Source organism: Eptesicus fuscus, chromosome 3, assembly GCF_027574615.1.
Source record: "Eptesicus fuscus isolate TK198812 chromosome 3, DD_ASM_mEF_20220401, whole genome shotgun sequence".
NCBI lineage: Eukaryota > Metazoa > Chordata > Mammalia > Chiroptera > Vespertilionidae > Eptesicus > Eptesicus fuscus.
The window spans coordinates 95,004,314-95,030,000 of NC_072475.1; the positions used below are offsets into that span (position 1 = coordinate 95,004,314).

Sequence of the window (25,687 nt, forward strand, 5' to 3'; positions counted from 1 at the left end):
ACAACAACATGGATGTGTGTGTGTGTGTGTGTGTGTGTGTGTGTGTGTGTGTGTTTAGGTGTATTTGCTACATATACATTAAAAAAAGGGGTCATATATGAAATATTCTACCCACACCTACCACTCCCATAAGCCTGTCACTCTACTGATAAGATTTGGTGGCTTACAAAACACTTCCCTGATGATACAGCAAGCTCTTCATGCAAATGTGTGAATGTGGTGGTTCTAAGGATGCTTAAGGTCCCTGGCTGCCCCAGGTCATTGAAATTTCCAGATGCTCAGCATGAAGCCCTGTGAAAATGGATATACATGCCAACCATAATTATATCTATACTAGAGGCCTGGTGCACGAAATTTGTGCATGGGGGAGGTTGTCCCTCAACCCAGCCTGCACCCTCTCCAATCTGGGCCATCCCTCTGACAATCTGGGACTGCTGGCTCCTAACCACTCACCTGCCTGGCTGCCTGATTGCCCATAACCACTCTGCCTGCCATCCTGATAGCCCCCTAAATGCTTCCCTGCCAGCCCGATTGACACCTAACTGCTCCCCTGCTGGCCCAATCACCCCCACTTTCCCTCCCCTGCAGGTCTGGTTGCACCCAACTGCCCTCCCCTGAAGGCCTGGTTGCCCCCAACTGCCCTCCCCTGCCATCCATCTTGTGACAATGTGGGGGTGGCGATTTTATGACGACATGGGGAAGCGCTCATCTTGTGACGATGTGGGCCATCCATTTTGTGATAACATGGGGTGGCCATCTTGTGACGACATGGGGGCGGCCATCTTGTGATGATGTGAGGGCGGTCATCTTGTGACGCAAAGGGGTGAGGGTCAATTTGCATATTACCTCTTTATTATATGGGATATTCTTTATACGCTCTGTATAAATGTATGCTCTGTGGAAAATTGCTCTGCAACTTCTTTTTCTACATCTTCCCTTATCAATACACATCTCTCTACCTTGTTCTTTTTAATGACTCTTGTCTAATTTGTTGTTTGGGTGGTCCACAGTTCAACCAGTCTCCCAGTGTTGAATAGGTTGATTATTTTCCATGGTTTGCATTATAAATAATGCTATAATGATTGTCTTTGCTTCCTTATGCAATATATCCAAAGGGTGAATGTCTAAAAATGGAAATACTTAGTTGGAGAGTGTGATTTTGAAATTTTCATAACTGATACCATATTATTCTCTAATTCATATTTCATTAAATAGTATTTGATAATGTCTTTTTCTTTGCAGTGAACTTTATCCACATAGACATTCATATGCTTATTGGTCTTTTCTATGGAAAGTGAAATTTTTAAGTTTAGGTTTGAATTTCCCTTAGTTATGTATGAATTTGAACACTTTTTCAAATGTTTACTGGACATTTGTATTGATTTCTTAGGAACTTGTGATTTTATTTATTTTTAATTTAATTTGTATAACTTGGATCTCTTGAAATTATTTTGATTTTTAGAGATCTATATTTTTATTATTAACTTACAGGTTTCAGTATTAAATTTCTTGGTGAAGAAAGCCATCTATCCATTATTGATACAAAATTCCCATTTGTTATTTTTTTTAATTTCTATGTATGTTTAAGACTATTTCAGGAATTCATTTTTGTTCCATATATCTATTTTAATTCTCCAAATTTTACAAACATAGTTTTATATACCCAGTAAAATTCCTATAGAATATCCTATAAGTTTTTATAGATATTCTAATGATTAAAGATGACAGTTTCAGCAAAAAATATTTTTATTTAAATAGTACTATTTGTAATAAATAATTAGAACAATGAAAGGGAGTAAGTAAAAAGAAATCTACCAAAACATCATCAGTGATTTTTGGAAAACATCATTCTTGATATTGTTTTATGCTTATGTTTAGGAAAAGGATAAATAATTAGCTTAATAAACATCCTATATAATAAAAGTGTAATATGCTAATTAGACCGGTCATCCTTCCAGACGACCTTCTGGATGAAGCCGGGGCTGGGAGGGTCGAGACAGAGGTGGCCGCGGTGCCAGGGGCCAAGCCCCTTGCAGGAATTTCATGCATGGGGCCTCTAGTAAATAATATAATGAAACAAAAACAAAGTAAGTGTGTATTAAATTTAACTTAATTTTTTTTTTTTAAATTAAGAAACTGAAGTGAAATTGCTATTGGTGAAATGGCACCAGATGTTGGACCTCAGTTCAACATTGGTTCTTGAATTTTGTTGAAAAAGAATTTAGAGCCAAGGAACTCCAATCGAAAGAGTGGTAGAAAAAGTGAGCAGGCTGGGTTGTATGGACTCAGGAAACAAGTTACAGAGGCAAAAGAAGGGCCCTTGGAACTTAGGAGGAAGAAAGCAAAGGTATGTGCCTTGAGGGAATAAAGGGGTAGGAAAGGCAAGGGCATGCTTAAAGGAAAAAGAGAGAGTGAGAGTGAGAGAGAGAACATGATGCTAGGGAAAAAAGGGGGTGGGGAAAGTCAAGGTCATAAGAGAGAGATAGACCAAGTGCTAAGTCCTTTGCTTGAGGGTTTTTATCTGGGGGTCTCAGGGGAGTATCTTACCTAATAATAGACAAACATGTAAATTGACTGTACCTTCACTACGCCCATAGCCAATCAGAGTGACTATGCAAATTAACCCAAAAAAGATGGCGGTTAATTTGCATACATAGGTGCCCAGCACCTGTGTCCCAGGAACATCCTCGCACCCAGGTCACTGTGAGGTAAGGCCTGGGCAGGAGTGGACCCCCTGCGATGGATCGCAGGGAGCTGGGGGTCTGCTTTCGGCCTGGGCAGGAGCGGAGCCTGCGATCGATCGCAGGGAGCTGGGGGTCCGCTCCTGCTCAAGAGGCTTTCGGCCTGGGCAGGCCTGGGCAGGAGCGGAGCCGGTGATCAGAGGGAGCTGGAGGGCCCCTGCTCAGGCCTAAAGCTTCGGCCAGAGGCTTTAGGCCTGGGCAGGGCCCAGCCCACGATTGGTGTGAACTATAGAGGAAACACCTTTTCTGACTGCACATTGGCTAAGCTTCCTGTATGCCACTGGTAATATTCTTAGTAACTTGGATAATAAGAATCCAAAAAGGTGATCTAGGGTTTTTCCACCACACTTCTGGAGAAAAAAACGAAGGTCCGCTGCTGAAGGGCTAAGAAATGTCATATCCTGCCCTATCCGGTTTGACTCAGTGGATAGAGCCTCGGCCTGCCGACAGCAGGGTCTGGGTTCAATTCTGATCAAGGGCATATACCTAGGTTGCAGGCTCCTCCCTGGCTGGGGCCCAGATCAGGGCTCATGCAGGAGGCAACCAATCAAAGTGTTCCTCTCACTTTGATGTTTCTCTCTGTCTTTCCTTTCTCTTCCACATTCTCTAAAAGTCAATGGAAACATATCCTCAGGTGAGTATAAAAAAAAAAAATAAAGAAGTGCATATCCTATGAAAGACACATCTTGAAAATGCCTAAAGAAAGTTGTCATTTTTTTCTTGGTTAAGGGACTAGAGTCCATGTTGATGAAAACACCTTGGTGACTGTGGTGACTGGCAGTGGCTGCAGCAGCGGGGTGATGGGGCTGGTGCCTTTCCCTGATGAGCCCAGTTGCCTTCCACAAAGGGAGGCCAGACTGCGGCTTAGGCCCGCTCCCCTTCGTGGGGAGCGGGCCTAAGCCGTCAGTAGGACATCCCCTGAGGGCTCCCAGTATGTGAGAGGGGGCAGGTTGGGCTGAGGGACCCCCGACCCCCAGTGCACAAATTTCGTGCACCAGGCCCCAAGTCTCAATAGAATATTTATCAGCTTTCCAAGTGTGTCCTTTCAGGGTCATAATTTCTACTGCATTGGTTGGTGCTAGCTCAGGGGCTCATTAGTCATCACAGCCGGTCCTGATGTCAACTATGTTATTGCCCTCCTCACCTTGACGTTTTTCTGGGCCTGGAGCTGAAACACAACTGAGGCCCAGATGTTTTATCTAGTTTGACCAAAACTCTGTCTCTCTGGTTCACAGATGTGAGGCTTTGCTTCTAAGATTATTTTGGTGTGGGTCAGAACCTCATTGTCTTGAGGGCTTAATGCTTAAGGGAGTGTTTGTGCAAGGTTTATGGGAGTAATACATTTTTTTACTCCAGCCCCGTTGTTCCTCCTTTAAGGGGGTCTACCACATGATTAGTGACATGCTAGTGAAGGAAAAATCAGGGGAGGGTCCATACCCTATGACCATTGATATGCTGGGGAGTAAAGATCACCCTGGTAAATGAGGTCCCACCCTGGTTTTGCCCGTTGCTAGGATTTTTCGCCTGGTCACTTGTACCTGACTTACCATTTCTACTCTGGTCATGTCTGTCTTCCTACTGTATCATTCTCCCATCAAGGATTCTTGGCTCTCAATTTTCTAAGGGAAAGGGGTGTAGGGTCTCTTCTATGGCTACTTCTTGGTGAAGAAAGACAAAAGTTTTCTTTCAGACCCAGGAGATCCTTTCTCTCTGTCAGAGGGATGATGAGGCCTGGACCCAGAAGGAGGTTGCAATTGTGTCTAGAGTCAGTAAGGAGCAGTATTTCTGGAGTACATGTAGGGTTTATAACCAACTATCTAAGAAAATTAGAAAAATTTAGGATCCAGTTCAGTGTATAGGTCAGTGATGGGCAACCTTTTGAGCTTGGTGTGTCAAACTTCGCCAAAAAACTGAGCATAACTCGGGTAGTGTGTCACTTTGAGGAAAAAACATTATTTCACAAATGTTTCATCCTCAGGAGCAGCAAATGTTTCATCCTCAGGAGCAGCAAATGTTTCATCCTCGCGTGTGTCATCAGAAATGGCTACGCGTGTCAGTGCTGACACACGTGTCATAGGTTCGCCATCACTGGTATAGGTGGAAAAAAATAAAACTTTGGAGAAAATTAACTAATCTAGAGTCTGATATCCACAACTGTGTCTCATAGATTCTATTGAAACACAATTTCTCCACCTCAAAATCACCCTCATTTTTATCAAACAGCCAGATTAAGTAAGACCAATTTATTTACTGTATAAGTCTGGTTTCAATTTGCCTTGATTATTTACATAAAAACACAAGAATAGTAATTATACATATAGGCATTTTTACATCTGCTTTGCTAGAATCTCATAAGAACTCTCCAGATTGAATTTTAATTTGCCTCATAGGGCAAAGAAGCCAAGCCATGCAGTTGCCATTAGGCTTTGACTGCAATACCTTTAGATTTGGGTGAATTCCGCAACTTCTTGAGGCTCCCTAAAACGTCTTGAGGTTGCCAATTCCAGGAAAGCAACTTCATTCCTTACCCAAAAAGACTGCCATAAAACATGTAAATAATCAGTGTACCAGGCTGTTTTTCCAAGAGACTTTTGTCAGCTTTCAAAACTTTTAAGTGACATCCAGAATCTAGGTGTGTCTCTCTCAAATATGACATTCCAGATAAAGTCTTCATTAATAAAACTACTTTCCAATTGTGTCCTGTTATAAAGAGATCAGATTCTTTTTGAATTCATGCAAACATATTTGAATTCATGCAAACATATTTGAATTCATGCAAATTCATCCATAAAAATAATAATGCTTACTCATTAAGAGGTGTCAAATTCTAGAGGAATAAGGTAGGGAGAAAATATATAATTTACCATATTGCTTTAAGACTACAATAAGTTTCCTTTTTACCTGGAAAACAAAAGGAAAATCCTTGTCCTTTTAACAGAGTGAAAAAGAACCAAACTCCAACTAAGAATTAGCTTACTTTTGATTTTTAAATTCATTTACTCAATTAAATTAATTATTCAGTTTAACCATGTTATTTTCTCAAAATTTTTCTTCACAAATCTTAAACTTTCCTAGTCTCTTTTAGTTTATCTCTTTCTAACTCATTCAGGAACAATCATCTTTAGAGCAACTCACTTTCTTCCTTTTCCTTTAGAAAATATCTCAATGCTTTATACTTTCTATTACCCAAAACATACAGTTCCTTTTCACCTTAATTAGAGTTTTTAATTCTTAGAAATCTTAATTTCTAGTGACAACTAAAAAGTAAGCAATTAGCATTTTTAAATTAGCAAATACATTTTATAACTTCTAGAATCATACTCTTCCATGGACAAACATATTCATACTTTTAAGAGACATATTTTTAATAAAACAGAAGACATTCATTAACAGCTCCAAATCTATTTTCCAGTTTCTCTGTAATAAAAAGCCAAAAGTAGGTAAACTTAAGATCTGTTTAGCCATCAATGTTTTAGTATTTCATGTTATTTCAGAATATTTAGATATTCAATAATATTTTAATCAAGTCTTACTAATTTAGAAAGAACAATTTACCTCCCAGAAATTTGCATTTTAAAAGATGGCCCACATAAGAGGTCTTAAAGAAGACCAGGTATTTATATTTCAAAGATACATGGAAAGAAATGCAAGCTCCTCCTGGAATTACTTTGTTTTCATAAACCCAGTTACCTATAAGTTTTTTGAGATGAATAGTAGAGGTTTTGAAGAGGTAAAAGGATTTGGTGGGCTTTGAATTGTTTCTGAAGCCATACATCTGATTCTGTAAAGACTTCATTTGTAAAAAAAAGACAGTCTTTTTGAATACCTAAAGAATTGGGTTGTCACCCAAATATCGACAAAGGACTGAGAAATCTATTCACATAATTTTGGAATTTTTTTTCCATCTGGGTACATTTTTCCTAGTTTATAGATAGTACATAGCTTAGGTTAAGGTGACCAGACGTCCCGCTTTTGGTGGGACAGTCCAGATTTTTAACAATTTGTCCCGCGTCCCGCGTCCCGCGTCCTGCGGCGTTTTAAAGAAGTCCCAATTTTTGGAAAGAATGCACGACAAGCTAGGGAACGGCGGGAGAACGGGAAGGGAATAAATGGTTTTCGGCGGCCATGTGGCTATTTAGCCAGGATATGAGTTTTATATTATTTTTGTTAATTTTATAATGTTAAACTTTAATAATGACAAATAATTGTTGAGAACTGATTATCGAGAACTGCTTATCAAAGTTCGCATTGTCGATCAGTTGTTAGAATTCGACCACCATTGTTTGGACTTAATGAACAATGGCATTTTTTGGGATTGGCAACAACGAAAACATTTTGTAACTGTCTCTCAGACGATACACATCGTACTGCGTGCTAGTAAGCTAGTTAAACAAGTGATGTCATTACAAATCAGCTATTCAGATAATTTAGGTAAGTAATTTATTTATTTATTTCATAAATACATAAATTTTCTTGAATTTAGCAGACAGTACTCGTATTATTTATATTTTATAGTGGCGGCAAAAAGTCTAGCGCCAGCCTTGAAAGTGACACTTACGACTTACTTTACGGCAAATTCAGAGGAAAAATAATACAAGTTAGTATTGTTATTATTTAGAAAGAAATATAGGATTAAAATAATTTTAAAAATACAGTTACTTTATAACAATCAAATTAATTTAATTTATAAACTAACAATAAAATATGTTCATGTAATTATGTACCTACTTACTGTGTTTTTAAGCAATATGTATATAATAATTTATAATATAACTTTAAATTATTTTTTTTAGATTTTTAATATAATGAGTAAGAAAAGAGGATGCAAATTCAACGATGATCTAAGAAGTGAATTTCCTTTTATTAAAAAAATCAAAAGCGATTACAATATAGACCAAATTTTTAATCAAGAACCCCCCCTCCCCCCAAGGCCCAAAACCGGTTTGGCTCAGTGGATAGCGCGTCGGCCTGCGGACTCAAGGGTCCCAGGTTCGATTTCGGTCAAGGGCATGTACCTTGGTTGCGGGCACATCCCCAGGAGGGGTTGTGCAAGAGGCAACTGATCGATGTTTCTCTCTCATCGATGTTTCTAACTCTATCCCTCTCTCTTCCTCTCTGTAAAAAATCAATAAAATATATTTAAAGAAAAAAAAAATGGAATCCCCCACTCCGTCAATGGTGTCCCGCTTTACCAATGTTAAAATCTGGTCACCTTAGCTTAGGTCTTGTCTGAGAGTCATAAAGGCTTGGATATGTTGTAGGCAGTGGGAATGGCACCAGGTGTCTGATTGGTGGGGTCAGACCAAACCTGGGTTCGGCAACCTTGGTACTTGAGTTCTGGCTAGGAAATAATCAGAGCAAGACCCAAACTGTAAGAGAACATTTATTTGGTAAATTACAGAGGTAGAAGAAGTAATTCCTAGAAGAAATGGGCTTAGGAAAGTTATGAAGGTAAAGGAAGAGCCCTTGGAGCTTGGGCGTGCAGAAGCTAACGGTAATGTGCCTGGGGCCAGGAGGGGCAGTGGGAAGGGAAAGGGAAAGGCACAGGTTGAGTTCCCAGTGGGGAGAGAGCACTGGGTTCTCCATCCTAAGGGTTTTAAGGCTGGAGATTTTAGGGGAGGTCCCAGGGAAATATCTTTATAGGACATTCAGCAGTTTTCCAGATGTGTCCATTCAGGTTGTGGTCTCCATTGATTGATTGGCCTGCACTAGGGAAGGGGTCATTATTTGATGCAGCTGGTCCTGATGTCAGCTAGGCTGGTTTTATGTTGCTTATCTAGGCCTGGAATTGAAATACAACTGAGGCATAGATGTTATCTCTAGGCAAGAAAGATCAGGGAGTCCAGACCAGCTTATGCTAAGGTGTTGGGTGGGGGAGTAGGGGGGAGAATGACCCTGAAGGCTAGGTCCCACCCAACAATTGATTGTCCATTGTTAGGCACCTGGGGCTTTCCACCCTTATGACCTTCTGTATCTGGTCCATTGTCCTTGCTCTGCTCATTTGTCTAACTGCCTACAGCATATATGGAATTTCTGTCCATTTCTTTTTGGTGAAACAAAATAAGTCTAACTGTAAGATAGTATTAAAATTAATGGTGCCCTTAACTGGCCAAGCCTCTCCATTGACCACTTCATATTGGGGCCAGGCTGGGTTGCAAAACAAACTTGAGGGACTCAGGTTAAATTTTTCCCAGTTGGTGAGAATATACCTCCAAAAAGGGTCTCTTAAGGCACTGTGGATTGGTTCCCCATCTGTGGAGAGACAGATAAGTAACAAGCCGGGAGTTAGAGGCGTTCCTGCAAGTCCCTGGACTGTCTTGGGCTGACCTATGGTATAGTACAGCAGGTACCCTGCCGCCTGGGAACTACCGGGATATTGAGTGCTACCCCATGCTCTGAGGGCAGACTTACCAACGGTCACAGTGATGACATGGCACTGTGGTGCTGGACTTACTCTGATCAGATAGATGGACTCTCCTCAACATGAAGCCAGTTTCTGTAAGCGAGGCATGCTATTTGATGGCCTCTGGCCTTAGCTAGCCTTACCAAATGTCCCCCATCATGTCTGCCCATACAAGGGGCTGTCACCTCCTCAGTGATCTGATCCCTCTTGCATGTCTTGGTTTTTCTCCCCAGCTGTATAATACAACCGTGAGGACTTGGAATACTAAGTAACCAATGTTTATGTGTACATCCCAAGACAAATCAATTATTTAATTACAGTTGTGTTGGAATTCCCTACGGAGTTGCTGCATATGGTGAGGAACAGCCTTGGGCACCTCCACAGAGATTCGTAGTCACCGAACAATACCTGAAATTCAAGCAGGAGGGAGGAAATGCTCCTTATGAGTTTAGGCTCTCATTTATCCAGCAAAGGGTTTTGTTCAGAAAGCAATTCCAATTAAAAAGCCAAAGTTAAAAAAAACCAAAAACCCACAAAAATACAGACACTTTTTTTTTCTTCCTGTCCTCCTAAGTTATCTTGACTCTTAATCTTCAGCTCTACCTTCAGGATTTTAAAAAACAGCTCAAATAAAAGTTATGGCTTCTTACCTTAAAACAGGAAGGTCTGGAATTCCAAGAAAAATGCACCTAAGTTCACCAGATGCAATGTGGGGAGCCAGTGGGGCACAAGGGCCCCTGGTGGTAGGTTCCTAGCATGGTCTGGGTCTACAAGGTAGTCCTGGGTATGCTCCTCTGGGATCCTGCCGTACTATGCTATGATAAGACAATCCAAGTCACAGCACCAAAATGAAAGAAATTGCTGAAATTGTTGAAGTAATATTCAGAAATGTTATTTCCTAAATTGCTCATCTAAAATTAATAGATTAAAAGTATACTGATGACAACCTTAAATTTTAATCACTGTTCAGTGACTGTCATAAAATAAGGGTCTGACTTTCTTGTACTTTATCCCATCTTCTTTTCACTCATCTGTGTTTTTATTTTTATTTTCTAATAATAAAACATTTACTTTGTGCATTTCTTTTTGTTGTTATTGTATATTCACTTGCGAATATAGCCGTGGTTCTATATTTAAAGATTCAGGGCTCATTCACACTGCTGCAATGGCTATTCATTTCTTTCTGTGAGTTTGCATTTTTAATCGTTTAATTGCCATAGACTTAGAATTATTTTAAATTTGACAATCCTATCTAATAAAAGAGTAACATGCAAATTGACTGTCACTCCAACACACAAGATGGTTGCCCCCATGTGGACACAAGATGGCCCCCACAAGATGGCCAGAAGGGGAGGGCAGTTGTGGGTGATCAGGCCAGCAGGGGAGGACATTTGAGAGGGACCAGGACTGCAAGGGAGGGCAGTTGTGGGCGATCAGGCCTGCAGGGGAGGACAGTTGGGGGGGGGCCGGGCCTGCAGGGGAGGGCAGTGGGGGCGACCAGGCCTGCAGGGGAAGGCAGTTGGAGGGGACCAGGCCTGCAGGGGAGGGCAGTTTGGGGGAACCAGGCCTGCAGGGGAGGGAAGTTGGGGGGGACTAGTCCTGCAGGGGAGGGCAGTTGGGGGGGATGGGCCTGCAGGGGAGGGCAGTGTGGGGGGGACTAGGCCTGCAGGGGAGGGCAGTTGGGGGGAGACCAGGCCTGCAATGGAGGGCAGTTGGGGGGGACTAGGCCTCTAGGGGAGGGCAGTTGGGGGGGCCAGGCCTGCAGTGGAGGGCAGTTGGGGGGGACTAGGCCTCTAGGGGAGGGCAGTTGGGGTGGGGCAGGCATGCAGGGGAGGGAAGTTAGGGGTGATCAGGCCAGCAGGGGAGGGCAGTGTGGGGGGGACTAGGCCTGCAGGGGAGGGCAGTTGGGGAAAGACCAGACCTGCAGTGGAGGGGAGTTGGGGGGGGACTAGGCCTCTAGTGGAGGGCAGTTGGGGGGGGGGAACCAGGCCTGCAGGGGAGGGCATTTAGGTGCAACCAGGCCTGCAGGGGAGGGCAGTTAGAGGTGACCGGGCCAGCAGGGGAGGGCAGTTGTGGGCGACCAGGCCAGCAAGGGAGGACAGTTAGGGGTGACCAGGTCTGCAGGGGAGGGCAGTTAGGGGTAACCAGGCCTGCAGGGGATGGCAGTTAGGGGCAATTGGGCCTGCAGGGGAGCAGTTAGGGGGTGATCAGGCTGGCAGGCAGAAGTGGTTGGTGCAATCAGGCAGGCAGGCAGGCAGGCAGGCGAGTGGTTGGGAGCCAGCAGTCCTGGATTGTGAGAGGAATGTCTGACTTCCCATTTAGGCCTGATCCCACCAGGATCGGGCCTAAATGGGCAGTTGAACATCCCTCCAGGGGTCCCAGATTGGAGAGGGTGCAGGCTGGGCTGAGGGATACACCCACCCCTTCACGAATTTTGTGCACCAAGCCTCTAGTCCTACCTAATAAAATGGTAATATGCAAATTGATCGCACCTTGGCTACACCCAAGCCACGCCCACCAGCCCAAGCCACGCCCACCATCCAATCAGGAGCGAGTATGCAAATTAACCCAACCAAGATGGCTACAGCCACAGAGAGCAAGGTTTCCCAGGCAACAGAGGAAGCCAAGCTTTCCGCATGCCCTTGCCAGGTCTAAGCCTCCACTCAAGCTACAAACTCAATTATAGAAGGTAAACACATTCAAACAGAATGGCGGCAGCCATGGAGCTGGAGAGACCAGGCCAGGGTTGCCTGCAGCAACGGAGAAAGCAAAGCTTTCTGCATACCCTGGCCGGGCCCAGGCCTCCGCTTAAGGCTACAAAGTTTCAATTATAGAAGGTGAATTAACCCAAACAGAAATGGCTGCCGGCAGTGGAGCATGCAGGAGGCTGGGCTCCGCTCCAGGCTACAAAGTTTCAATTGTAGAAGGTAAATGAATTCCAGATACCAGGGCCTCCACTTGGGTCGCCTGGGGGCGTGGCCAGCCTGCAAACCACCACAGGCCCCTTGCTCAGGCCACCCCATGCCCCAAGGGAACCCCCACCCTGATCCGGGACACCCTTCAGGGCAAACCAGCTGGCCCCCACTCCTGCACCAGGCCTCTATCCTATCTAATAAAAGAGTAATATGCAGATTGACCATCACTCCAACACACAATATGGCTGCCCCCCATGTGGTCAAAGATCCTGCCCCCATGTGGACACAAGATGGCCACTACAATATGGCCAGCAGGGGAGGGTAGTTGGGAGTCACCCGGCCTGCAAGGGAGGGCAGTTGGAGGCAATCAATCCTGCAGGGGAGGGCAGTTAGGGGTGACCGGTCCGGCAGAGGAGGGAAGTTGTGGGCAAACAGGCTGGCAGGGGAGCAGTTAGGCATCAATCAGGCTGGCAGTAGAGTGGTTAGGGGGTGATCAGGCTGGCAGGCAGAAGAAGTTAGGGACAATCAGGAAGGCAGGCAGGCGAGCAGTTGGGAGCCAGCAGTCCTGGATTGTGAGAGGGATGTCCGACTGCCCGTTTAGGCCCGATCCCAGATCCAGATCGGGCCTAAACGGGCAGTCGGACATCCCTTGAGGGGTCCCAGATTGGGGAGGGTGCAGGCTGGATTGAGGGACACGCCCCCCTCCATGCACGAATTTTGTGCACCGGGCCTCTAGTATTTTAATAATTCCTTATGTTTGAGTAGGAACTTACTTAATGTCTTTATTTAGATTACTTTTACTTCTCAGAATTATGTGGATTTTTTATCTTTAATGTAATGTTCCTTTGCAAAATAACCCCACTCCTCACTCTTTTGTACTTGGTTGTCTATGGAATTATTTCTTTATTCTTTGAATTTCAGTAGCTTAAACTGGGAGGTTTTGCATGTGCATGTTTGTGTTTGTTTTTTAATTTTTTTTTTTATTTTTGCAACATAGTACTCTCTTTTTAATATGGATATTTAATCATTTACTTAAGGGGAAAATGTCCAGTTTTACATCTTCTATATCCATTTTATTTAGTTTTGTTAAGATTCACCAGCTATCCTTATTTGGATGTTTTGGGGTCAATTTTTACATTTCTCTTAGCTTCCCTTTAATATATTCGATTTCTTTGTCTTTTTCTTCTTCATTTAATTACATCAATTTTCAATTTATTCACTTAACTAATAACTTGATATTTTTTCTATACGTGCATTTTCTTCTTTGTTAATTCTAATTCATTTATTATTTCCCAATGATATATTTTGTTCTTTTGTTTCCTTAGATCTGTAGTTCAGTTTTACTTATTCTATTGTTTTGGCATATAATCTCTCAACTCTTATTTTTAGTGAATTCATTTAAAATAAGTTGAAGTATAATGTGAAAGTTATGTGGAAAGGTTCTTTTCTTGAACAGCTCAGTTGGGGTGTTCTGTATTAGTCAGCTTCTTAAATTTTATATGTTCCCTGTATATGCCCTAATGCCATCTTTCTGGTACTTTTATTGCTCACCCGTCAGGGTATGGGGAAGTGCAGGAGAGGCTTATTGGCATTGCTTAACTCATTGTGTAGTCCTGAAACCTTCACTTCTGATAGAGAGCACCTGCCACATAGTTTTATAAGTTTTGTTGTAGTTTGCTTCTTGCCAGATTTGGGGGTATTAGTGAAAATAGCAGTAGGTTTTTTTTTGGTTTTTTTTTTTACCAGTTTTGAATAAGGACATGCCTCTAGCCTTTGTAGTTTGATGTGATCTATGTTCTTTCCATGCTTTTGCTAAAGGTAGGGCTAGGAAAATTTGGCCCTGCCATCTGATTTTGTAAATAAAGAGTTATTGGATCACAGCCACACCCATTCATTTACATATTGCCTTTGGCCACTTACATGCTTCAGAGACACAGCTGAGTTGGAACAGAGGCTGGGAATGGCAGAAATATTTACTATTTGCCCCTTAACAGGAAAAATGTGCCAAAACCTGCTGTTGGGTAATTTTATCTTTCTGGCTGGTTTTTGACTATTTTTCTGTCATTTTATTAGGGGTTAGAGGAGAAAGATATAGGATGATCCTTCATTATACTATCTTGACATAGAAATTGCTATAATGCTGATTTTAAAATTTCATGAAATAAAATAATTATCCTATTTCCTCTCTTATGGCAGAGTGCTTGAAATGGTAAAAAAAAAAAAATGTTAGTGGAATTACTTACTATTTATTTGAGATAAGAATGATTTTACCAACCAGGAAACATCTACCAATAAATGAAATTATTCACATGTCTTCTTTAATGATATCTTTTTTTCCCTTTTTCTCAATAGGAGTAAAACAGTTACTTAATTACAGTAGCAAAAGAATTTAATTTCGTGACTTTCTTCTTTTGCACTTTTCACAGGTATAAGCGGTTTAACCAGACTTTGAACAACATTGGAGAGAACGAAGGTGGCATCGATAAGTTCTCCAGAGGCTATGAATCCTTTGGGGTCCACAGATGTGCGGATGGTGGTTTATACTGCAAGGAATGGGCCCCTGGAGCAGAAGGGGTTTTTCTTACTGGAGATTTCAGTAAGTATTTTGAAAGCATTAATGATGGTATTAGTTTCTTATTGATCTATTTGAAACATAGACTTATTATATTTCATGTATATGATGAGATGAAGATAAGTGATTAGAAAAATTCCATTTTTCAGATAGAACCACATACTTTATTAATCTTTACCTTCATGTAGTATAAATGTTTTGCTATCATGTGATATATGTGTTCCTGAAAAACTTTATGTTCTGTAAAACTATGTACCAGAAATAAGAGTTTATGAGAAAAATAGTGTTAGGCAGACTACTCCAAATTTACTGAACTTTGTTAGCAAATTCTAAAAAAACAATAGCAATCTGGGTGAAAATATTGGTGTAAGTTAAGTTTCCACTGGCATTTGCATCTGGTTAGCTGGCATTGTAGTTCTAGGATCCTGTATAGTCTGGTAACTTTTTTGAAATCTCAATAAAAGTAGATATCTAATCTAGAGGGTAAACTTCTTTATCCCTTAATTTACTTTTCCTTCTCCTTTTTTTTTTTTTTTTTTTAATAACACACAGGGAAATACTTCTCAGTTTTGTTATCTGTTCTGTTAATTTCACGGTGGACAGTTAACCCTATGGAAAGCATAGTAGTTTTAAAGGTTAGGTTTTTTTTTTCTCTTTATTGTTTAAAGCATTACATATGTCTCCTTTTTCCCCAATTGACCCCCTCCACCCCCCACTTGTGCCCCCCAGGATAAGCCCGCACCACCCCAGTGTCTGTGTCCAATGGTTATGCTAATATGCATGTATACAAGTCCTTTGGTTGGTCACTTACCCCCACCTCCACCCCCTCCCCTGCCTTCTCTCTGAGGTTGGATGGTCTGTTCAGTGTTTCTTTGTCTCTGGTTCTATTTTTGTTCATGAGTTTATGTTGTTCATTATATACCACATATGAGTGACATCATTGATATTTATCTTTCTCCGACTGGCTTATTTTGCTTAGCATAATGCTCTCCAGGTCCATCCATGCTGTTGCAAATGGTAAAAGTTCCTTCTTTTTTATAGCAGCGGAATATTCCACTGTGTAGATGTACCAGTTTTCTAATCCACTCATCTGCTGATGGGCACTTAGGCTGTTTCCATATCTTAGCTATTGTAAATTGTGCTGCTATAAACATAGGGGTGCATATGTTCTTCTGATTGGTGTTTCTGGTTTCTTGGGATATATTCTCAGAAGTGGGATTACTGTGTCAAATGGGAGTTCCATTTTTAATTTTTGAGGAAACTCCATACTGTTCTCCACAGTGCCTGCACCAGTCTGCATTCCCACCAGGTTTGCATGAGGGTTCCTTTTTCTCCACATCATCGCCAGCACTTGTCCTTGATGGATTTGTTGGTGATAGCCATTCTGACAGGTGTGAGATGGTACCTCATTGTCATTTTGATTTGCATCTTTGGGATGATTAGTGACTTTGAGCACGTTTTCATATGTCTCTTGACCTTCTCTATGTCCTCTTTTGAAAAATGTCTATCTAGGTCCTTGGTCCATTTTTTGATTGGATTGTTTATCTTCCTTCCAACTTTTGTTGACTCGGATGTCAGTTGTATGAGTTCCCTGTAAATTTTGGAGATTAAACCCTTATCTGATATAGCATTGGCAAATATATTCTCCCATGCAGTGGGCTTTCTTGTTGTTTTGTTGATGGTTTCTTTTACTGTGCAGAAGCTTTTTATTTTGATGTAGTCCCATTTGTTCATTTTCTCTTTAGTTTCCATTGCCCTATGAGTTGTATTGGTAAAGATATTGCTGTGACATATGTCTGATATTTTGCTGCCTATGGAGTCTTCTAAGATATTTATGGTTTCCCGTCTTACATTTAAGTCATTTAACCATTTTGAGTTTATTTTTGTGTATGGTGTAAGTTGGTTGTATAGTTTCATTTTTTTGCATGTATCTGTCCAATTTTCCCAGCACCATTTATTGACGAGACTGTCTTGACTCGATTGTATGCTCTTGCCTCCTTTGTCAAATATTAATTGAGCATAATGGCCTGAGTCGATTTCTGGGTTCTCTGTTCTGTTCCATTGGTCTATATGTCCGTTCTTGTGCCAGTACCAGGCAGTTTTGAGAACAGTGGCTTTATAATATAGCTTGATATCTGCTATTGTGATCCCTTCAACTTTGTTCTTTTTTCTCAGGATAGCTGTGGCTATTTTTTTTTTTTTTATTCCATATGAATTTTTGAAGTTTTTGTTCTAGGTTTGTGAAATATACCGTTGGTATTTTAATGGGGATTGCATTGTATCTGTAGATTGCTTTGGGTAGTATGGACATTTTAATGATGTTGATTCTACCATTCCATGAACACAGTATGTTCTTCCATTTGTTTATGTCTTCCTCTATCTCTTTTTTCAATATCCTGTAGTTTTCCAAGTAGAGGTCTTTTACCTCCTTAGTTAAGTTTATTCCTAGGTATCTTAATTTTTTTGTTGCAATGATAAATGGGATTTTTTTTTTTTTTTTTTTAGTTTCTCTTTCTGCGAGTTCATTATTGGTATATAAAAAGGCCATAGATTTCTGGGTGTTAATTTTGTATCCTGCTACAATGCTGAATTAATTTATTAAGTCTAGTAATTTTTAGATGGAGTCTTTAGATGGAGTCTTTAGGGTTATTTTAATGTACAGTATCATGTCATCAGTGAATAATGACAGTTTTATTTCTTCTTTTTCAATTTGGATGCCTTTTATTTCTTCTTGTCTGATCGCTATGGCTAGCACTTCTAGTACTGTGTCGAAAAGGAGTGGGAGAGTGGGCATCCCTGTCTTGTTCCTCTTCTTAGGGAAAATGGTTTTAGTTTTTGCCCATTGAGCATGATGTTGGCTGTAGGTTTGTCATATAAGGCTTTTATTATGTTGAGGTATGTTTCCTCTATTCCCACTTTGCTGAGAGATTTTATCAAGAAATGGTGTTGGATTTTGTCAAATGCTTTTTCTGCATGGATTGATATGATTATGTGATTTTTGTCTCTCAATTTGTTTATGTGATGTATCACATTTATTGATTTGCGGATATTGTACTATCCTTGCATCACAGGAAAAAAATCCCACTTGGTCATGTGGTATGATCTTTCTAATGTAATCCTGGATCAGATTTGCTAGAAATTTGTTGAGGATTTTAGCATATATGTTCAGCAGGGTATTGGCCTGTAATTCTCTTTCTTTGTGGTGTCTTTTCTGGTTTTGGATTTATGGTAATGCTGGCTTCCCAGAAAGAGCTAGGAAGTGTGCCTTCCTCTTGAATTTTTTGGCATAGTCTGAGGAGGATAGATTTTAGTTTTTCTTTGAATGTTTGGTGGAACTACCCTGTAAAGCCGTTTGGACCAGGGCTTTTGTTTGCTGGATGATTTTTGATTACTGCCTCACTTTTATTGGTAGTTATTGGCCTATTCAGGGTTTTTTATTCTTCCTCATTGAGTTTCGGAAGCTTGTATTTTTCTAAGAATATGTCCATTTTGTCTAGGTTGTCCAATTTGTTGGAGTTGAGTTGCTTGTAGTATTTTTTTTACAATCTTTTGTATTTCTGTGTGGTCTGTTGGCTTTTGGTTTGCAATCTATTTGAAGGAAGGGCCTGTATATAAATAACTGTAATACAATCTGCTTAGTTTTATTCTAGAAGTATAAATACATTACTATAATAGTGACAAGGAAGAAAATTCAGTGTTGAAAGTAGAATAACTGAAAAAAAATAGGCCTTGGCAAAATGTTTATAATACAAGGAAAGGAAATATCAGAATAGTAAAAATCCTTTAGTACCATAGAGTGATGTAGTATTTAAAATTTGATTGTATCAGACTCAAAAGTCTACATGCCGTATTATTCCATTTATATGACATTATGTAAAGGCAAAACTATAGGGACTGAAAACAGAGTTGTTACAGTTTGCAGGTAGTAGGTGTGAATTGGTTATAGAGGAACATAGGGAGTCTTTGGGGTGATGAAAATGTATTTTGTCCTGCCCTGGCCAGTATGGCTCAGTTGATTGAGCATTGTTTCATGCACCAAAAGGTTGCAGGTTAGATCCCTGGTTAGGGTGTGTGTAGGAGGCAACTGATCAGATGTTTCTCTCTCACATCAATGTTTCTCTCTCTTTCCCTCTCCCTTCCTCTCTACAGTCAATAAAACATTTTAAAAAATGTATTATGTCCTGATTGTGGTGGTGATTACATGACTGTATATATCTGTCAAATTTTATAGAACTATACATGTAAAAGACTCATACAGCATATAAATTATACCCTAAGGAACCTAATTTTAAAAATGTTTTGATTTTATAATATACTAGAGGCCTGGTCTACGAATTAGTGCATGGGTGGGGTCTGGCCAGTCTGCCCCAATTGGGCCTCATTGGGTCGGGCTAGTCAGGGGGAGGGGACATGGGAGGTTGGCTGGCCGGCCCTGCCCCCTCTTTGAACTCCTGGTCCAACTCCCAGTTGAGGGGACAATTTGCATATTAGCCAGTTATTATATAGGATGTATTGTCCAAGGCAGCACGGCTCAATTAAAATCCAATGTAAGCCACTTATGTAATTCAGAAATTTTGGTTGCAGTGTTAAAAAAGTAAAAGGAGAATAGTTGAATGAATTTTAGTACGTATATATTTTATTTGACACAGTATATAAAAATCTTTTAAAATGTAATCAATATAAAATTTGTTAGAAACATTTTCACTCTGTTGTTCTATCTATCTATCTATCTATCTATCTATCTATCTATCTATCTATCTATCTATCTAAAAGCCTAAGCGACCATTTGACCAGTTGACTGTTCAACAGTTAGCTATGATGCACACTGATCACCAGGGGGCAGACGCTTAATGTACAGGCATGAAAACATGGAACAGACTGATGAATCTCAGAGGGAAGGGGGAGGGCGGGAAGAGATTAACCAAAGATTTTGTATGCATACTAGAGGTTCATTGCACGGATTTGTGCACTGGTGCGGTCCCTCAGCCTAGCCTGTGGGGATTGGGCTAAAACTGGCAGTCCAACATCCCCCAAGGGGTCCCAGATTGCTCGAGGGCACAGGCCAGGCCTAGGGACCGCATAGGTGCACAAATCCATGCACCGGGCCTCTAGTATCTTATAAATCTGTTATTTTTCATTGAAAATTCTTGATCTAATGAGAATTTAGCTTTAATAAGATTTTCAGTTTAAAAGTGCATACCTAAGTTTTTGCAAATGTAATGAAAAGCTTTAGTCACTGTCTTGAATAATAGTTTTGTAACGGGACAATCAATGTGTCTATGTTGCCTTAAGCCAATTAAGCAGATACAGGGTTGAATCAAATATGAGCATTTATTCCAATACTGCCAGCAGTATGGGAGAGCAGCAGGTCATCCACAAAAATCTGCTCTGCATCTCCCCATCAGCCAGCTGCTTATATAGGGTCAGAAAAAAGATTACATGGGGAAGTAGGAACCACAGGCATGGGAAGTAGGTGGCTGGGGTGGGACTCTATTGTTTGGACAACAAGGTTGTTAATCTTTCCTTGAGAATGAACCACATTCCAAGGTTGACTCCCAGGTCCCAAGGTTGACTCCCAGGTCCTGGGGGCATATAACTCCCAGCCAGGTCAGAATGTCCTTTCTTTAACCAACACAAGCAATCATGGTTAACAGAGCATGATTAATATTTCTCATAACCATAGCTAGTCCCCAATATTCTATTCTTGCCTCTAATAGTTTTAAAATTGAGATGTAATAAAGTAATTAAATAAAATAAAAAGTTTAGTTTTTCAGTTGAACTAACCTCATTTGAAGTGCTAATTAACCACCAGTGTCTAGTGGCTTCCCTTATGGGAAAGCACAGGATACTGAAACCTGCAAAATTTAATTAACCAATGTCACCCCAATAAATTGAGTTAAAAAATAAAATAGCAGTAATCTCCAAGCAAACCAAATTGTATATAGGATTTAATGCTTAAATAGTAAAATAATAATAATTTAAAAGATCTTTTGTAAAGAGAAAACTAAAATTACCTAGTCCACAATTTAATGTGAAAACCTCATCTGTTAACTTTTTTTTTTTTTTTTCAATTTAAAAACCCCACCCTTTGTGAAGGTGTATCACATAATTTAAAATCTCTTTATATCCTGGAGATAGCAGAATAGCAGTCTGTCAGTTATTTTCAGTCAACCATGGTTTAATCAATGGTTGTTTATTTTTACTAGAGAGATTGGAAAGACTAAGATAAATGAAACTGTGATAGAAAATAGTTAAGCTGCAGTATGCTGGGAAAATTTAAATGTCTAATCTATTTTCAAGTCTGGATGAAGGGATATCTTTTTTTCTGTCCAAAGTTACAGGGACTCAGGATCTCTTTATACATGGGATCTCAACTTTTTCTCACTAAAAGTGTTGACATTTTGAAAAAAAGCTTAAAAATTGAGAGTAAAACCAAAATTTTTAGTTAATAATGCATTTAAAAGAATATTTCTTTTTAAAAAAATAGGTACCTGGGGGAATCAAAGAAGGTGGCTGCAATAAAAAAATGGGCAAAGGACATAAACAGACACTTTTCCAAAGCAGACATACAGATGGCCAAGAGTCATGAAAAAATGCTCAAAGTCACTGATCATCAGAGAGATACAAATTAAAACTACAATGAGGTATTACCTTACTCCTGCCAGATTGCTATCCTCAAAAAATCAACAAACATTAAATGCTGGTGAGGTTGTGGAGAAAAGGGAGCCCTACCCTAGTACACTGCTGATGGGAATTCAGACTGGTGCAACTATTATGGAAAACAGTATGGTTTCCTCAAAAAATTAAATATGGAACTCCCATTTGACCCAGTAACCCCACTTCTATGAATATATCCTAAGAAACCAGAAACACCAATCAGAAAGAAGATATGCACCCTTATGTTCATAGCAGCACAATTTTCAATAGCTAAGATCTGGAAACAGCCCAAGTGCCTATCAGTAGAAGAGTGGGTAAAAATGCAGTGGTACATTTACACAATGAAATACTATGCAGCTGTAATTAAGAAGAATCTCTTACCCTTTGAGATAGCATGGAAGGACCTGGAGAGTATCATGTCAAGTAAAATATGTCAGAGAAAGACAAGTATCACATAATCTCACTTTTATGTGGACTCATGAAAAAAAACACACTGATGAACAAAATAGTTCCAGAGACATTGAAACATGCAACAGACTTATGAATATTAGAGAGAAGGGCAGGGATCGGGAAGAGATAATCAAAGAACCTTATATGCATATATGCATAATATATGGACATATAATGGTGTGATGAAGGCCTGGGAAAGGGCAGACTGGAGTAGAGGGGGTCAGTGGAGGCAAAATATGGGTATGGTTACACGACTCTGTAAACATTAAAAACCTTGAATTTATACTTTAAGCAGGTAGACTTTATGTCTATAAATTATATTTTAATGAACCGGTTAAAATAGTAAAAAATATGCATATATTTCTGAATATTAATTTACTGACCTTGTAGAACATAGAACTTTGGTGATGATGACAATATGGCTGAAAATATACCATTATATAAGTGAACCAACCATGCCTTTGTCTTTTGACTTTTCGCCTGAGGATAAGTTTTTTTGTGTGTTTGTTTGTTCGTTTTTTATTTTTGTTTTTTAATTGATTTTTTGGAGAGAGAGGCAGGGAGAGAGAGAAACATTGATCTGTGGGAAACATTGATTAGTTGCCTCCAGTATGTGAAGACACCCCAACCAACTGAGCTACCCGGCAAGGGCACCATGGTGGTTTTTATTTTTTCCTTTTTTTTATTTTTTATTAATCATGATGAAGGGATTCTGTATTTTATTTTCCCTTTATATGAAATTTTATTTTATTTTTTTCTAAAAAGAGTTGAGCAATAACAGTCATTTTTCTTTGCTGAGATTTTTGTCATGATCAGAAATGTTAGGTAATTTTATTGTTATGTCTTATAATGTATAGAGTTGTGCTAAACCAAAGGAAAAGAAAATGCATGTTAATTGACTTATAAGTTACAGTATATTTCAAAGAAAATGCAAATAAGGATTAAGATTTTTTTTAGAGCTTTTGCTAATGAGATAAAATGTTTTAAAAGTGTTTAACTATATTTATATACCCTCCTTTATCACCTGTAAATTTAACAGCAATAAATTTTAAAAATTCTATATAACACTGATATTTTTAAGAATTCTGTTTCTTTCTGTGTCATTTAATGTAACAGTAAGCTTAACATATGTGTATGTACTTGAAATATCACCTGAAAAAAAGTCTTGCTTCTTTACTTGTTGGCAGAGATTTAAAAAGTAACAACATTTTATTTATATTTGTTCTCATCACAGTGTGTATATAAATTAAAACATTGCTTTTGTACCTATGTCTTACTCAACCCCCCCATCCTATCTAATAAAGAGAGAATATGCTAACTGACCCTCAACGCCATTGCAAAGATGGCGGTGCCCACAACCAATAAGGAGAGAATATGCTAATTGACTGCCATGCCCTCAAAGATGGCGGCTCCCACAGCCACAAGATGGTGGTGCCCAGTCCCCTCAGTCCCACTGGGGTGGCAGGTGGGTCTGGCCTCTCCGTGCACCTGCCTCCGGAGCCCCCCAGTCCCCACAGCCGCCCAGGGCTGCCCGAGGCACAAGCAAGCCTCAGATGGCAGCTGCCCAGCCGCCCAGGGCCGCCCAAGGCGCAGGTATCCAGGGCTGTCCGAGGCTTGCGCTTGGCAGTGGCAGCAGCAGAGGTGTGATGGGGGCGTCGCCTTCCTCTGATTGCTGGGTCACCTACCTCCCCTGAGGGCTCCTGGACTGTGAGAGGGGGCAGGCCGGGCTGAGGGACTCCCCCTCCAGTGCATGAATTTTCATGCACCGGGCCTCTAGTAATAATATAAAACATATCTTCCAATACTAGCAACAAAAACTTCTTTTTGCTCCTAGAAAAATTGTTGTTTCACATTTACCTGAAAATGAAAATTTTCTTAATTTCGTTTTTATCAAAATCATTACCTACTTATTTGTGATAATTTTTCAGAAGAAATTAAAATTAAAGCATGTCTAGACTTTAATTTTGTATTATGGAAAGTTGTTCCTATAATAAAAATACTTTAGTATAGTGTTGTGATGTCTTTCTCCTCTTATAATCATTTTAGAAATTGACTTCACTATATTCTTAGGGCTTACTTAAATTGCTGGTAGATGTTTTTTATTTTGGTGGGTTTTTGTTGTTGTTTTGCCATCTGACCTTAATATATTTTAGGTGCAACTACTTAGAGTAGTTAACTATATATGATCTACAAGAATGAAATTGTGTGAACTGGTATGTAAAAAAATATAAATGGGATGGGCTTTAGAGTTTTTAACTGTAGTTGAGTTCTCTAAACACAGTTCTTCATCTGGCTCAGTGGGGAAAATGTAATCTTACCTGCCTAACTGGGTTGCTTTATAAACTAACTAGATTATGAATGTGAAAATTCACTGCTACAGAAATTTGAATTTACAAAATAGAAAGAAACGCAGAGTTATATTTGCAAAAGTATTTTTATTTCTTATTTTAAAAATTACTGTTAATTTTAAAATTCAGTTTAGCTTTGCAAAAGTCCAATGATTTTTCTCTGAAAAGCCTAAAACAACTGAGGGGATCTGGCTTTTGCCATTCACATTGTTAAAACTTAGAAAGTAACTTTACTTTAAATATATTACTCATATTTTTCTTCATTTGAGAGAATATGAAATAAATATTTAATTTCTTTTTAGTCAATTATAAAAACAACAACTAGCTTCTTTTTTATTTTTGTTGATTTCAGAGAGGAAGGGAGAGGGAGAAAGAGATAGAAACATCAATGATGAGAGAGAGAATCATTGATTGGCTGCCTCCTGCATGCCCCACACTGGGGATCAAGCCCGCAACCCGGATATGTGCCCTTGGCCGGAATGGAACCTGGGACCCTTCAGTCTGCAGACATCCACTGAGCCAAACCGGCTAGGGCCACAACTAGCTTCTTAAGCAGCTACCTGCCGTTGTAGCAATTCAGGACAGTATATACATAGTGGCATTCATCAAGAATGAATCATACCACCAAAAATGTATTTCTGGGCAAGTCAGGAAGTACATTAAAGATTTAAGATGAATTTTTAAAACTTTGTAATACAGCAAAGAATCATTCTTTAGAAAATTAAATGTGATTTAAAATATTCTTGGAGTTTTAGAACTAAATCATGTTTACTGCAGATTGCTAAATAATTGCTAAAAACTAGCCACTTTCCAGGAGCTAGGTGATAATAAGTAGAGAGAAAAGCAGTAAACTACATATGTCAATATAAAATAATTGGGTTCCTATTTCACTATAACTGAAAATATTTCATTTAAAATTACCAAGTCTGGGAGCTAGGCACATTTCAAATAATCTAAATGTCTATTATTGATAGACTAAAAAAAAGTGGGGGTAGCAACACCCTGAATTTTATACCTTATAGAGAAAAGTAACCACAGATATTTTTTGTAGAGTAGGAAAGATATCAAGGAGAATTTTAGCTTTGTTCTGATCAAATTTAGTTACCAGTTATGCAATTGGAAGAAGTGTACAGCATCACAAAAGCCTTTATATTTTTTAATTCCACATGCTTTGAAACAAAATAAACTCAACTGTGCTCTGTGGAGCAATGTGGTTCTGTGCACTGTAACCAGTTTGCAATGATATCTTGTCAGAAATTGGGAGTAGGCATTTGAAAACTTTAATAAGAGTTTGACAGTAATTTTATTTCTATTGAATGATAATGTAAAAATTGCAGCTTAACATTTAAAAGTCTTGTTTTGATTTTTTAAAGTAATTCATTTTATTATATTTTACATAAGTGTTGGGTTATAATAGGTTGGAAAATTAGTGATTATTATTTATTGGTTTTGAAGTCCTTTTTGGTTTGAAGTGGGATAGTTCCCATAGCAACCGCCTTTGTATTCTCTTCCTTCAGCTAAATCTATGGTGGCTGTGTTAGTCAGCTTTCACTGTTGTTTGCATGATACAGAAAACTCCAACAGTTCATTGGCTTAAAACA

The 25,687-nt window shown here is 39.6% G+C and overlaps 1 protein-coding gene across 1 annotated transcript in view; it reads left to right on the forward strand.

The window, feature by feature from the left end:
* The window catches only part of GBE1 (1,4-alpha-glucan branching enzyme 1), a 356,294-nt gene that overhangs the window by 57,386 nt on the left and 273,221 nt on the right, over positions 1–25,687 (forward strand). Inside the window, exon 2 of the mRNA XM_054714070.1 lies at positions 14,486–14,655. Within this exon, the coding sequence (XP_054570045.1) occupies positions 14,486–14,655 (170 nt within the window). The remainder of the gene's footprint in view (positions 1–14,485; positions 14,656–25,687) is intronic.